Here is a 15,314-nt window from a genome sequence, read left to right on the forward strand (position 1 = left end):
GCGACCGAGCGGGACGATCGCTCGGTCGCTACGTAGCGACCGAGCTTGGCTGAGCTCGGTCGCTACGTAGCGACCGAGCTTGGCTGAGCTCGGTCGCTACGTAGCGACCGAGCGGGACGGTCGCTCGGTCGCTACGTAGCGACCGAGCTTTGACTCGAGCTTGGTCGCTACGTAGCGACCTGTTTCGAGCCTTCGTCGGACATCTCGATTCTTTCTTCCGTAAAGCTTTTTCGTAAGAAAGAGTCTATTTTCGAAAAGTACTCTTCGGAGAAATTCTTACTTTCTTCCTCGGATGTTTTGGATATTAAATTTGTCGTAACCGTTTTTAACCCTAACATTCACCATTAATCACAACCCCTCTGTAGCTCCTGGCTCGATCCTCTCTCCTGCCCACCGGCTCATCTCTGATATCTTTCTTCTTCTCTGTGCTCTTTGGATTCAGTGGGCATAGATCTTCCTCGTGACAGAGACTAAAACAGAGTTTACAGAAGCCAAACAGTTTCTCGTATTTAAGAGAAACCGACACCTCTTCCTCATCATAAAATTCTCCCCCTTTGAACTCCACAGTTGTCTCCAATGTTAGCTCCTTAAAGCCATCAACCACGACACGCATCTTTCCATAGTCCAAATCCACGTCCGTTGTCTCGCCACTCGCATCTCCGATGCTCTGAAATGCTGGTGTTGACCAGAACTCTGTTGGGAGACCCTCCACTTTGATCCAAAAAGGAATTTCTGATGGGAAAGTTCTTGACATTCTTGGCTGCCACCGAGCCACTGAGATCATCCAGTAATCAAAATGGTATGGTTGTGACTCCAAAACCGCTTCAATGTCCTCCTCCTTCTCAAAATGGAACTGGAACATCCCCTTTCCCAAATCTGCACCCGTCACCCTCTCCTCCACCTTCCATATCTTCGGAATCATCACCAATAGCGCACCAATCTTTTGTTTCTCCGGGTTCATGCACCGCCCAATCAAGGTCATAGCATAACTCTTGATCAAATCAGAGTTGTCAAAGTGGGGAACAGAAACCTTCAGCTTTTTGCGGACCCCTTCTCCAGTCGTTGAAACGCCCCCCTTTCCCACAAGTTGACCCTGATTCATAGTCGCCAGAAAAGGAATAAGCACCCACCAGTTTCGTAAGATAGAAAAAAAGAACTTTGAAAATATGAATCTATAGCTCAAGACCCATTCCCTTATATATTGATACAAACTCGAATCGATATTGATCTTGAAATCTAGGCCATAAATAACCCCTCCATTCCACTTGATTCGTAAAATCGTAATCATCCGATTGCTTAACGAAATCAAAGTTTCCAACTTTCCATCAGTATTGAAAACCCAAATCCAGACTTTCCAAACTCCATAGTCACAGAATCGACTTATAGAAAAAAAAATCCCCCACTAGGAGAAGGAAGGTTCTCGTTGTGAAGATAACAAGAGCCTTACCTCGAATCTTCCATGATTGAGTCTCCCAATTCCAGATTTCCACCGATCCGAAATCATTACCCAATTGAACCTCCATAACTCCCAAAATCCGTATCACCACAAATCCATCTTGATTCCATACCCTGCCGATCGCGAAAGGAAGAAAGATCTCCCTGCAAATCCCAATTTCCCCATCAGTACCAGGATCCCATCCATGAAACATATTTGAGACCCTAGAAAATCGCCATTATCGTCGCCTTTTTTGTTAGAGAATATAAATAAAATTCTCCTCCTCCTCCTTTTCGTTATCTATATCGTTTTGATGGGCTTTTCATATCAAAAATTGGCTGAAAAAACACTGTATACGCACTACAAAAGAAGTGCATATTAAATCACTTAAAATGTATCACAAAAATAGTGATTGTATTTTAAATTATTTATTTATATAAATCATATCATCATACAATAACTAAAAAGAAAATATCCTCATCAAGGAGGCCCTCCACGTCGGCATTTAATTCACACCACTTATGAGTTGCCACGTTTGCTTAAACTCCACGTCCTTTACAAATTGGACAAAGCAAAACCAATCCGTATGCATTTTTCAGGCCCGAGTTTTTTAAGTATTGTTTGTGTAACATAAGCCCATTCTCAACCCACAAAATTTACGAACAAACTTATCTTCTATCTACAGGCGGTGTCCCATCTCTTCGTCTACTGTTATCCTAACCTCACCGCACGTTCCAAGTCGCCGTATAAAGGCTCCCATCCACAACAATGATTCATCAAATCGAATTAATTAATGTAGCTCTTCACATCCCTTATCTTCCCCAAACTTATCTATCCTCTTTTTGATTCTCACCACTCTATAAGCCTTAGATTATATATGAACTCAATATAAAGAAACTCTTCTTTATTAACTTAAGAAACTTCTCAAAAGTTAAGTTCTCAATCTCAATCTCTAAAACTCATGTGTTATGCAACACTCTCGCATATACTATATATAGAGATTAATGTTTCCATATTTCCTAAACTCTTAGGAAGTAACTTTCCTAAATACATTAGGATTGCTTTAACTTCTTCTCTAAGTTAACTTCATGTTTATCTGTAACATTCTCCCCTTTAAACTTGAAGTTAGCTTCTTCAACATCTTGAACTCCCACAAGATCTTTCATTTCCTTGAACTTGATTCTTCCTAATGCTTTAGTTAGAATATCTGCCTTTTGTTCAGCTCCTGGTATGTGTTGGACGTCGACTAGCTCGTTCTCAATGCACTCTCGGATAAAGTGATATCGTTTGTGTATATGCTTGCTGCGACCATGGAAGACCGGGTTCTTTGTGAGTGCTATAGCTAATTTGTTGTCAAGCCATATTACCACCTTCTCATTCGTTTTTCCAAGAAATTCTTCTAGGAGTTCTTGAAGCCATATGGCTTGTTTGGCAGCCTCGGTTGCAGCCATAAACTCAGCCTCACATGATGACAGAGCCACATTCTCTTGCTTTTGAGAACACCAAGTGATTGGACAATCATTCAGGTAGAATATGTGGCCTGTAGTGCTTCTTCCGTCATATTCGTCGATGTTGTGGTTTGAATCACTGAATCCCTTGAGTACAATCCCGCTTGTTTGCTTGTACACGAGGCCTAACGATGTCGTCCCTTTTAGATATCTCAAAACGGGTTTTAATGCTGCGCCATGTGATGCTTTAGGATCATGCATGTATCTGCTGAGAAGTCCTACACTGAATGATAGGTACGGGCGAGTGTGGAGTAGGTAGCGTAAGCACCCAATCTTACGTCTAAAGTCTTTCTCGTCGATGCTCTCTTCATCTGCCGCCTTTGATACCTTCAGACCAAATTCCATAGGAGTTTGCGTGGCATTACACTCGGCCATACCTGCTTCACTTAGGATCTTGTTCGCATATCTTCGCTGATTCAACGTGATCCTCCCTTCTTCTTGATACACTTCAATACCAAGGTAGTAGCTCAATAGCCCGAGACCACTCATCTCAAAGTTACTTGACATCTCCCTTTTAAACTCGCATATCAGGCCCTGATCAGCACCAGTTATCAGAAGATCGTCAACATATACGGCCACGAGAAGACAACGATTTTCCTCTTGCTTGCGGTACAATGCAGGTTCTTTCGAACATCTCGTAAACTTCAGCTGTCCAAGAACTTTGTTGAGCTTCTCGTTCCATGCCCTAGGGGCTTGTCTCAGACCATACAAGGCTTTATTAAGTTTATATACCTTATCTTCTTCTCCTTCTACCTCAAAGCCCTCAGGTTGCTTGACATATACCTCCTCTTTTATTTCTCCAAGGAGGAAAGCGGTCTTGACATCTAAGTGATGGATTTCCCATCCATTTGATGCAGCTAGAGCAATAATGAACCTAACAGTTTCAATGCGCGCAACTGGTGCGAAGACTTCCTCGAAGTCAATACCATGACGTTGAATATATCCTTTTGCTACTAGTCTCGATTTATGTTTGTTGATTCTCCCGTCTGCGTTCCGTTTGATCTTGAAAATCCACTTTAAACCAATTGGTTTGGCTCCTGGTGGAAGATCAACGAGATCCCATGTCTTGTTCTTCACAATCGATTTGATATCTTCTTCACAGGCATCACGCCATACCTTCTCTTCCATTGCGCTTTCGAAATCCCACGGTTCTTCGTTTAACAGAAGTAAGAGACGCTCTCCTTCCTCTTCTGCAAGAAGGATATAATCATCGAGATAAGCAGGTGTTTTACTGATTATGTTTGACCTTCGAGGTTGGTAATGCTCTGTTTCTTCATCGGTTTCCTCTTGAGAGTTGTGCTTATCTCCTCGACTCCATCTTCGTGCACAACACTGCTACTAGGTTAAATGTTGCTTGATTCCTCAAGTCCTTGATTCCCATACTCTCCAAACGTAACTGTAAGTGTTTTTGTGTTCTTGGCTTCTTCACTACCAGTTTTGTTCCATTCTCATGTTTTATCTTCTTCAAATACTACGTCTCTGCTCACGAATATTCATTGTTATCTGGGATCAAATAGCCTATATGCTTTAGAGCCGGGCTCGGTCCCGAGGTGTACTAGAGTGCGAGACCTACTATCCACTTTTCTCAAGCTCTTTGACTCTATTTTAGCATGCACAATACATCCAAACACTCGCAGATGTTGGATATTAGGTTTCTTTTCTTGAACGCTTCATACGGGGTTTGACTGCTCATGTTTTCGTCGCTAATCGGTTTATGAGATAGGTTGAGTGTCTTACCGCTTCTCCCCATAGGTAGTTTGGCACTTGCATGTGAGTTAAGATGCTCCTTGTCATCTCTAACAAGGTTCGGTTACGTCTCTCTACTACTCCGTTCTGTTATGGCGTGTATGGGGCGGTTAGGTGTCTTTGTATGCCTGATACTTCGCAGAAATCTCGAAACTCTGAGCTTGTGAACTCTCCCCCTCTATCTGTTCTCAATGTCTTAATGGTTGCACCGGTCTCCTGTTCCACAATCTTCTTAAACCGCACAAATTTGTCGAAAGCTTCTCCCTTCTCTTTCAAGAGAATAGACCACATGTAATGCGAGTGATCGTCTATGAGCACAAGATATATATCTGCTTCTTCCTGCAGTGGGTGGTGTTATTGGCCCGCAGAGATCAGCGTGTACGATCTCCAGGATTGTAGATGCACGATATGAGGTTGAAGTTTGAAAGGGTCGCCTTGTTTGCTTTGCACGCAAGCAAGATTCACATGTGTCCTTTCTCGACTTTCAACTGAGGGAGTCCGGTAACGAGCTCCTCTCTTACCATGGTTTTCATAGCATTGTTTCCAAGGTGTCCTAGACGTGCATGCCAGACAGAGAATTCACATTGTAGTTGGGTTTGTAGGCACTTTGATTATTCTATCTCCATCACCACTTTGTATAATCGATTCCTTGCTCTTGAGGCTTTCACAATCATATTACCATCCTTATCGTGTAAGGTCAGGTAGTTCTCTTTCATCCTTACGTCACATCCCGATTCCATGGCCTGTCCGAGAATGATGATATTACTCTTAAGTGCTGGGATGAAGTAGACATCTGCAAGAATTTTTCTTTCCCGTCTTGACTTATAAACAAATAGATCCTTTGAATGTCTATTCTTGATTCATCTCCAAACCGAACCTTTCCAGTGATTGTTTCGTCGATAGAGTTGAAGTAGCTTCGATTTCCAGTCATGTGATTGCTGGCTCAGTTCTCTAAATACCATATTCTATCGCCATCGGTACTGGATTCAAATTCTTTGAGATTCACATTACGTTCATTGAGGTAAACGATTTCATGCATCATGAGCCTATCGGCTTCTTGGGTCTCGTCTCCATCCCTACTCTCAGTTGTCTCTTGTAATTGAGTATCTATCAGGACATGAGGCTGCAAAGTGTCATATTTTATCACATCTGTAACAAGTGATCTTCGTCGCGTCTCGACTGTCCCATAATATCGGCAACCTCGACCACGCCCTCTGTATTCTCCATACTCGCGTTGTGTTTGTTGTTCTGAATTAGCGTACATGAGTTTGCTTTGACTCCTCTGTGTATCTTCTTCTTCATCATGAATACGTTCTTCGTATGTTTTCAACGACCTACAATGTCTTCGAAGCTTGTAGTCTTCAATACAACATCTGTTCTATGGAGGCAATGATGTGAATGTACTTCTTACGTGGTAAACACGATAAGAACTTCTTCACGAGCTTTGATTCATCCATACTTTCGCCTAATGCAGCTGACTTTGATGATAATTCTGATAGCTTGGCCAGAAAGTCATCAATCTATCAGTGTCCTTCATCTTTAAGCGGTCGAATTCAGTCATTAGGGTTTGTAGTCGCGCCTCTCGAACTCTATCTCCCACATAACGAGTTTTGATCGCATCCCATACTTTCCTTGCGGTGTCGAGTCCTCCAGTTTTGTAAGATCATTGTTTCCGGGATGGACTGAAACTGAAGAGCCGTCGCAATATCATTCTTTCGCTCTCAGCAGATTCATTCTCAATTATCTCCCATACCTTATGAACCCTAAGTAAGAGCTTCATTCGAATTGACCACACGGTGTAGTTCGTTGCCGTCAGCATCGGGCAACTGATAGAGGATGATCCGCCATCCTTCTTAACCGTTGTAGTAACCAAATCACCCGTCTCTGATCGATTTTTCTCTCTGATACCAAATATAAGCCTTAGATTATATATAGAAACTCAATATAAAGAAACTCTTCTTTATTAACTTAAGAAATTTCTCAAAACTTAAGTTCTCAATCTCAATCTCTAAAACTTATATGTTATGCAACACTCTTGGATATACTATATATAGAGATTAATGTTTCCATATTTCCTAAACTCTTAGGAAGTAACTTTCCTAATACATTAGGATTGCTTTAACTTCTTCTCTAAGTTAACTTCATGTTTATCTCTAAACACTCCCACAGGGCCACCAAAAGAAATCCCATGCATCAATCAAAGAAACGTCAAAATATACGAGATGGCTCTGGCTTCTCTCTCTAATCTTCAAGGCTGTTGTCCCAGGCTTAGGGGGGCGCGAAGCTGAACTTCAGTTGACATCCTTCGAACAGATACTCACAAGTTCCTTCGTTGATCATCTGTTTGCTGACCCTCTTACTCTTTATTTTCATATTTTCTGCTACTAATCCCGACACCTGCTGTTAAAATTAACACACTGTTATTCATACCATCGGGTTCAATCCAATAAAATTATTAATTGAATATGCGAAATCTTCGAAGTAGAAAATCTGGAGTAGTGCACAACACATATGTTTACAGTTGAGTTTGCTCAATTCTGTTACGCCAAATAACTGTAAGTTCATATCTCTTATATACTAATCACAAGTCACTACACCAATAATATTTTGCCACATAGATCAAGAAATAAAGAGTTTAAATACAAAAACAAATGAAAAAATGCAAAACAAAATATTTACGCAAGAGACAAAAATCAAAAATATTATCATTCCATTTTGCGGAGCAGTTCCTCTTTCTAAACTCCATGATCACACCACTCACTCTCCTAATAACTATCTCTATTTTCCTTTAAATACTTTTTGAAGTTATCCAATGACCGATTGTTAACTGACACTTTTGTCTCTTTCTCTAATCACAAATCTGATGTGGGTATGGATTGATTCTTCCCAGAGGTAAATAGTTAATTTGTGTCATTTTTATGCTCTTGCTTCATCTATTTTCTTCTACGGCCTTTAATCATGTCACTTTTCGCATTCAAGGTTTTCTTCAAAAGATCAAGCTTATATTCTGAAATATGAAAAAGTTACTTTCTATTTTGCTCCCTTTCAAAAATCTCTATTCTGGTTTTTTCTAACGTTTATATGCTTGAAGAGATCGTATCCTATTACTAATTAGTATTGATTGATGCAGAAACTGAAAAATGTAAAAAGAGAGAAACTCCAACGCTTATTGAAAACTATCAGCAAACTAAAATTACAGGTATATTATAGTTTTACTAACTTTTTTGTCCTAACGAATGATCATATTTTGCATGGTTTCCATGACACTGATATACGACAACTTCTTAGATTTGTGAAAGGCCATTTGAATAGGAATTATATATCTTCTTTTGTTTTTTTACTAAAATATTGAGAAAAAATGAGAACAGATTCCTAATTCATATAACTTTTAAAGTAAAAACAATCATGTTTGAATTGACTTATATAAGTGAGATTTTATATTTCTTGGTTTATCTATTACAGTGAATAGGTAACTAAATATAATATTTGTTTTGATGATGTTTTTAGTTATTAAGTTTTGATCAGATAATTTAGAAAACAATGAATTGACCCATGCATAGCATGGGAGCTAATACTAGTTTTTATTGTAAAATTGAAGTCTGTTTATTTATTTTGGGCCTGCACTTTCGTCTGTATATGGAGAGAAATATGTTATGATTCGAACTGAGGCTCTTTGTACTATCAGATGTACTATCAGATCGATTGAAATATGATTTATATTGTAAATTGAGTTGTGCTCTAAATCATATTTCTGTGACAAAGATTGGTTTTTTTCTTATGTTCCAATTTATGTTTTTTTTTTCAGCCTGCAAAGCCTGAGACTGTGACCAAGCGGAGTCAGGTGGCTTAATCAAGGAGAAGAATAATTTCATAAGGCATCCTCATATGTCTGCTTCATAAATTGTCTATACATGATAAGAATGTCACCAATAGAGGTTGCAGAGATCTGACTGTAACTTTGGTAGATATACAGTGGTATTCCATTTATAGTTTTTGGTTGTCATACAATGGGATTTGAGCGTAAATGTTGCGCTCCACTGAATAAGGCACTTCTTCTAAATTGAGCAGATGAATAAAGAAAATGGGTGCAAAAGTACATAGGGTGCAAAAGTATATGGAGCAATAAAGAAAATTAGAAATGGAACTTATTTAAGAAAACAGAATTGTGTTGATCCAATCGCTACTGGGTATCTAAGGGTTACTCTTACGTTTTGGTTGAACTTGCATTTTATTGATTAATGTCATTGAGGAATATACTGTTCACTTCCTTCTTATAAAACCATCAGCAAGTATAAATATGTTTCTGTCATGACAGCTTTTCGCCTAGTTCATAGCTAAGAAGGAACAATTGATAACATGGTTGCTTGATTGCCTTGGTTAATCACTAGGTCTCTTAACTTTGGTGCAGCTTCAACAATTACGTCAAAAGAAGTCTGTCACAAACACTGCTCATAAACAACAACCCGAAAGGCAGTACAAGCCAAGTACAATCCTCCAATCAGAAGCTCCGTCTATTTGTGGCAGCGTGAGGAGCTACATACCTAAGTCTCATGTGAATATCAGTGATAAGATTATTAACTCCCCCACAAACTTCTGCAAATGTATCACCTTACGAGTATGTTCCAGTCCATGGTTCATTATCAGAACCTCATATGTATGAGATAATCGGCTGAAATATTTATCTAATACAATCCCTTAGCTTACCCACGGCCGGCACTGTAGGAAGCTTGGATTATTTTTGATCCCTCTTTGCTCTCCACTACTACGACCTTTACAATGTTCGATTATTTTCACAGCTCACAAGCAAAAGAATGTTTATGCTTATACATATGTTCTTGAAATTGTTTATCTAATGCTAAAATATAAATCAGCATTTATAATGATGAGAGATCGGAAGATGACAGATGTGTACATCACTTTTTCTGAGTTGAGAAAAACCACATGCTTGATTGTTGATTTGGTACACGATAAGTTTTATATTCTTTCAACCACTAAAATAGATCTTTAACTAACAAAACATTTTAAAGTATGAAATTTTCAGAAAAAAAATTATCAGAATAAAGTTAAAATCAATATTAAATTACTAGCAGCAAGAAAATTCAGATTAAAATTATTTTAATATCTAAGTTAAATTTATTTAAGTGAAATTTGTGTAATAAAACTTTCATATGCATGAAACTGAATTTAGAAAATTTTTAGGAATCATGTAAATATTTTAACTAACAAAATAGTGTCCTAAGAATGTAAAATCACTATCAATATAAACTTAAAATCATTGGTAGTGATTAACATTTATAAACGAAAAATCTATCAAATTTATATCACAATATAAAAAAACTGCCAAGTTACAACCAAACAAAGAAAACTGAAGACAGCAATAACTAATTAATAAACATATAGAGATATAACAGAATTATTATAATTAAACATATATAGAATATAAAAACATATACAGTAGAACCTCTATAAATTAATAATGTTGAAACTTTAAAATTTATTAATTTATAGAGATATTAATTTACAAAAGTTTTTTTATTTAGATTTTTATTTTAAGATATATTTATTCTAAGATAGAAAAATAGTTGATTTTAGTGTATAGACATTAATTCTCATTTTTTAAAATTTGACATTTATATTAATTTTATTATATTATTTGGTCTATATATATATATTGTATAGAACTTAAATGTGGTTTTAGGTATACTATTACTAATCTCATCAAAAATATATTAGTATAAAAAAATATTTAATTTCATTGTGAATATAATACAAACAATATAATAATAGTTTTTACTTATATAAATTTAGTATACATACAAATATTAATTTATAAACTTAATGGAACCATATATTTACATAAAATTTTTATACAAAGTTATTATCTTTATTTATCGATTTGTGTAAAATTTTGAACCAGTCCAAATAGAACCCACGAATTTATTAATTTATAGAAATTATTAATTTTTGAATATTAACTTATAAGATTTCTACTGTAAATGGTAAAATACACATCAAAGAATAAAGCTCCAAATAGAGAGGCGGAACGAAGGTGGAGATTAACTTACACACTTAGGTAGATCCATAATAAAAAAAAATATGTAACATAAATGAAGATTTAATGTTGTTCGTAAGAAAATGAAGATTTTATATTTAAATTTATTGTAGGTTCACATTATGCAGCTAACTATATATGATGAATTATATTATATATTTATTGAAGACCAAAGAGTGGAAAGGACAATCATATTGTTAACGAACATAAATTCTAAATATATAAAGATCAAAAACTTAGATTAATTAGTCATATATCATATGACAAAAAATATTAGTCATATACCATATAATTTTAAAATTAATTAAAACATGTAGAAAAATTAGTAATTGTCATAACACCATTAACAAGATTTTGCTTTAACAATTATATAAATACTATTTCAAATAAAAATAAAAATTAACAAAAAAATAAAATACAAAAGAATATACATCATACCACGTATAAGGTCATCGATCTAAAATAAAATCAAACTAACTGTTCACATAGTGTGTTATTTATGCTACTTATTTTTTAGTTTCAAAAATTATAATCTTATTGTGTAATATGTAAATATATATATGATACTTAGTAAATAATTAACAATCCTACTCCAAATTTACTGTAAAAATAACAAAAAATAAAGAAAATTATTTAACGGGTAAAACTTTTTAAAATTACAAACTCAAAAAAAAATTTTACATTTTTGTCAAATAATAAGTTAACAATTTAAAATATATAAACCCGCGCGTAGCGCATAAAAAACTCTAGTATACATAATATGACACTTTCCTCTCTTTTGAAAGTGTCTACATATGCATTTTTTAATGATAGTGACGTCCGCGTACATTTAGTTTTTTTGGGCGACTGATTTGTTTGGTTTGAGTCTAAGGAAATAATTGTTGGTCAGTTCTCAGTGTTTGGTTCGATAAATAAGGAAATAATTGTTGGTCAGTTCTCAGTGTTGGTATGATTGAAAAGAAAAACATGAAACCGCAGTGTTTTCTACTTTAGTTGACTGGGGCGTCATCGCTTTCCCTCTTCCACAGATGAACTCACCGTCTCCGTTTTTCTAAATCTTCAAAGTTTCTGTTCTCATCTCTTCACATTCCCTGAAGTTGAATGATTCGTAAATTAGGAAATACTGATAACCACCTTAAACTCTGTAACGATCCTGACCTCTTTGTTTCTTCTCTTTCCCGTCAAATCTATAAATAAGGGATGGTTGAGATATGGCTGCGATAGACTATGGATTTGATCCACTTTTATCCATGGTTTATAAGTATTTTTACTACTATTTATTATATTATAGAGTCTAATTATAGGATCATGAGTGATTTGGAAGAAAATGATGATTTTGGAGCATTTTGGAGATATTTGGATAAGCATCCGAGATGACCATCAGCACGATCTTAGGTCGACATTGAAGAGGAATAATCGATCGATGTTCACATCATTACATTGATCGACAGCGAAACGCGCAGAAAGCCCTTTGGTCTCAGCCGACTTAGAGCCCAAGTCTTCACCAATTTACAATATTACCTCTGACGCGAGTTTTAACCTAATTATATAGCTTTGCCAACATGTTAGAGATAAAGTTGCTTTCTTGTTTTACTATTTCATAGCAAAGGTTTTTAAGATTTTTAGTAGTTGGAGAGAAGATCCAAAGATATTTGTGATTGGAACTCCGTTGATATCTATTTATTTATCTATGCAGTTTTTATACCTATTGCTGTTATGAATGCTTAGCCATGTCTGAGTAGCTATATTTGTTAGATTTAGGGTGTCATAGTTATGAGGGATTAGCCCAACTATAGATTGCTAATTGTGATACTCATCTTTAGGATTGTCATTAATGCCTGCTTCTAGATTAGCTACCTAGAACTTGCCCTAGGAGTTGTAGACAAAGCGATAGCTTGCATCTCACCCTAAATCCATCCTAACTGAGCTAAGATTGTTAGAGTAAGGCGAGAGCTGATCTAGAAGCTTGTGAGCACATTCAACCCGCACATTAATGCTTTGACCAAAGCATCGATCGATATTTTAATCAAATAATCGGTCGACGTTGCAACAAGTGTATTGATCGATATTCTTCTAGAATCATCGATCGACACTGGTCATTAAAAAACCTAGAAAACAAGAGCCTAAATGTTTGTTTATAGTGTTGAGCTCTATAACATCATGCATACAACTTATTAGGCATCTGTAGGATAAATCCTAATTACCTGAATAAAAACCTTAAGTCGAGCTACTTTCAACTTATTAGGCATCTGTAGGATTATAATCCTACTCTATAATCTTGTTCATTTATACGTCATATAGTGTTTTTTGTGAATGTGTACAATTAAGTTTTATAATACAATTAATTTTCCTGTATAATTAAGTGAATGTGTACAATTAATATATTTTTATGTGAGAGTGTACAAGTAAGTGCAATGGTAAAGGGCTTGTTTCTAGTCTTCTTAGTTTCTCGTCGTTCATTAACATTTGTATCATTTAAATTTAAACTTAAGTTTTTTTTTCAATGAGCGGCAATGTTGTAATAATATCATCCTCTTCGTATTAGGGTTTCTGATTTTCCTGCAAATATATCTCAAAGCCACCATTGATTTTAACATGCAATCTTCATTATATTTTGTATTTTACCTCCAGAAGTTACAAATATTTAAATATATTTATTTTTAACATGCAACTTCATTACTGTGTGACTCATGATTTACTGTTTTTTTTATAACTGACTTATCTAAATGGGAGAAGAAAACATATGAAAAAAAATCAAAGATGAGATAGATTATGTTGTAGAGGGTTGAAGAACATTAATTTTCTAAAATCATTTTCTATTTAAATAAAAGAAAGAACGAATGAATGAAGAAGAAAGTCAGGAAGAGAAGATGATTAGAAAATGTAACTTGGTTTGATTTTATTGAGAACATCAAAGTAAACAACCAAAATAAACTGTTCTAGTAGCTGAAACTGCCATATTATGTAATAAAACTTAGAAATATCGTATGGTGTAAAAAACTCTTTAAAACAACTGTTTTTAATATATAGCAACTACATGATTTGTTATCTAACACTACAAGAAAAAAGGTTTTTCTTAGCAGACGAAAACGCTATCTAACGATTGATAACGGTTTATGAAATGTTGTATCATCGCCCGTCATAATAGGTCAACACATTAGATAGCGGTTTTTTGCATTGCTATCTTATTGTTATATATTATAGCTTTTTCTGTATGCAATTAAATATGTTTTAATTGCATATCTTTACTGTTATTATTTACATTAATTATTTATTTTAGATTAATTATTTAAAATTTATTTATTTAAAATTTATTTATTTGTAGGTTTAATAATTAAAACATAATAAATTATTTTTTATTAACATTATAAATTACATTTGATAGAAGATAAGAATCGGTTACACTTAACACAACCAAATGTTTTAAAAATTAAATCTAATCTAACCTAATCTATCTTATTAAACTCAGGTACAAATTGGAGTGTTTGGAGACTTGAATAGGACTATTAAAAAATTTGGAGTGTTTGGAAACATAAATTGTAGTCTTTTAAAAAAAAATTAATTTTGTTTGGAAACAAGATAGTAGTATTAAGAAAAAAAGTAATGGGCTTATGTTTTTAAGAAAATTAAAAGTCCATCATTTATAAAAAACTATCTATCTGGGCGAGATTTAAAATATACGAAAACGGGTCAATCTAATCGCCTAAAACTTTTCTTTTTCTAAACTAACCATAAAACAAAATTTAAACTTTATACACATATTTCAAATCAAAATAATAGTTTAAGTTGATTTATATCAAATTGATTAAAAACTAATACATATATTCAAAAATGATTTTTACTAAACTATTTTTCAATAACCATTATACAAAATGTTGTCAATATATATAATAAAATACATACAAACCCAATTTGAATACCAACTCAAATTATCGTTTTTATATTTCCTATTAAGTTTTTAATATAATATATGTATTATTTATATGATGATACGTATAAAATACTATTAATTATATGATTACTTATATGATGTACGTATAAATACAATTAATTATATGATGACAGTATACGATATATAATAATGAATAGGGATGAGATTTCGGCCACCCATACGGTTTGTTCTGATCGGTTTTGTGTTTCGGGTTTTCGGAGTCAAAGATTTAAGCCCTCTTAGGATGTTTCTAAATTTTGGTTTGAGTTTGATTCGGATCTTTGCGGGTTTGGTTCGCGTTTGGATAACCATTTAAATTATTTTTAAAGTTTAAAAATCATTATCTATTTTAAATTTCTCAAAATCTATAAATAAATAATATATTACCTATAAATTTGAATACACATAAATACCTAAGCTTAACATATCAATTGGTTGATTTAAATTTTGGATACGGAATCAATAATTATTTTAAGTATTTTTGGTGATTTGAGTATACTTTAACTATTGCAGATATTTACTTTTGACTATCTATATATATATTTTCAAGTATTTAAAAACCAATTTAAAAGTATCATTCTTATGTTTTATATACGTTAAATCTAAAAATAATTAATATATCATATCAGTACTATAAATCTA

At 34.5% G+C, this 15,314-nt stretch overlaps 1 protein-coding gene across 1 annotated transcript; it reads right to left on the reverse strand.

Annotated features, from left to right (window-relative positions):
* Nucleotides 1-331: 331 nt before the first annotated feature.
* LOC125608541 lies at nucleotides 332-1,102 on the reverse strand. Its single transcript, XM_048778963.1, has one exon. The coding sequence runs from the start codon at nucleotides 1,100-1,102 to the stop codon at nucleotides 332-334; it is 771 nt and encodes a 256-aa protein (XP_048634920.1).
* Between the last annotated feature and the right edge of the window lie 14,212 nt (nucleotides 1,103-15,314).

The sequence above is a fragment of the Brassica napus genome, chromosome A5 (assembly GCF_020379485.1).
Source record: "Brassica napus cultivar Da-Ae chromosome A5, Da-Ae, whole genome shotgun sequence".
NCBI classification, from domain to species: Eukaryota; Viridiplantae; Streptophyta; class Magnoliopsida; order Brassicales; family Brassicaceae; genus Brassica; species Brassica napus.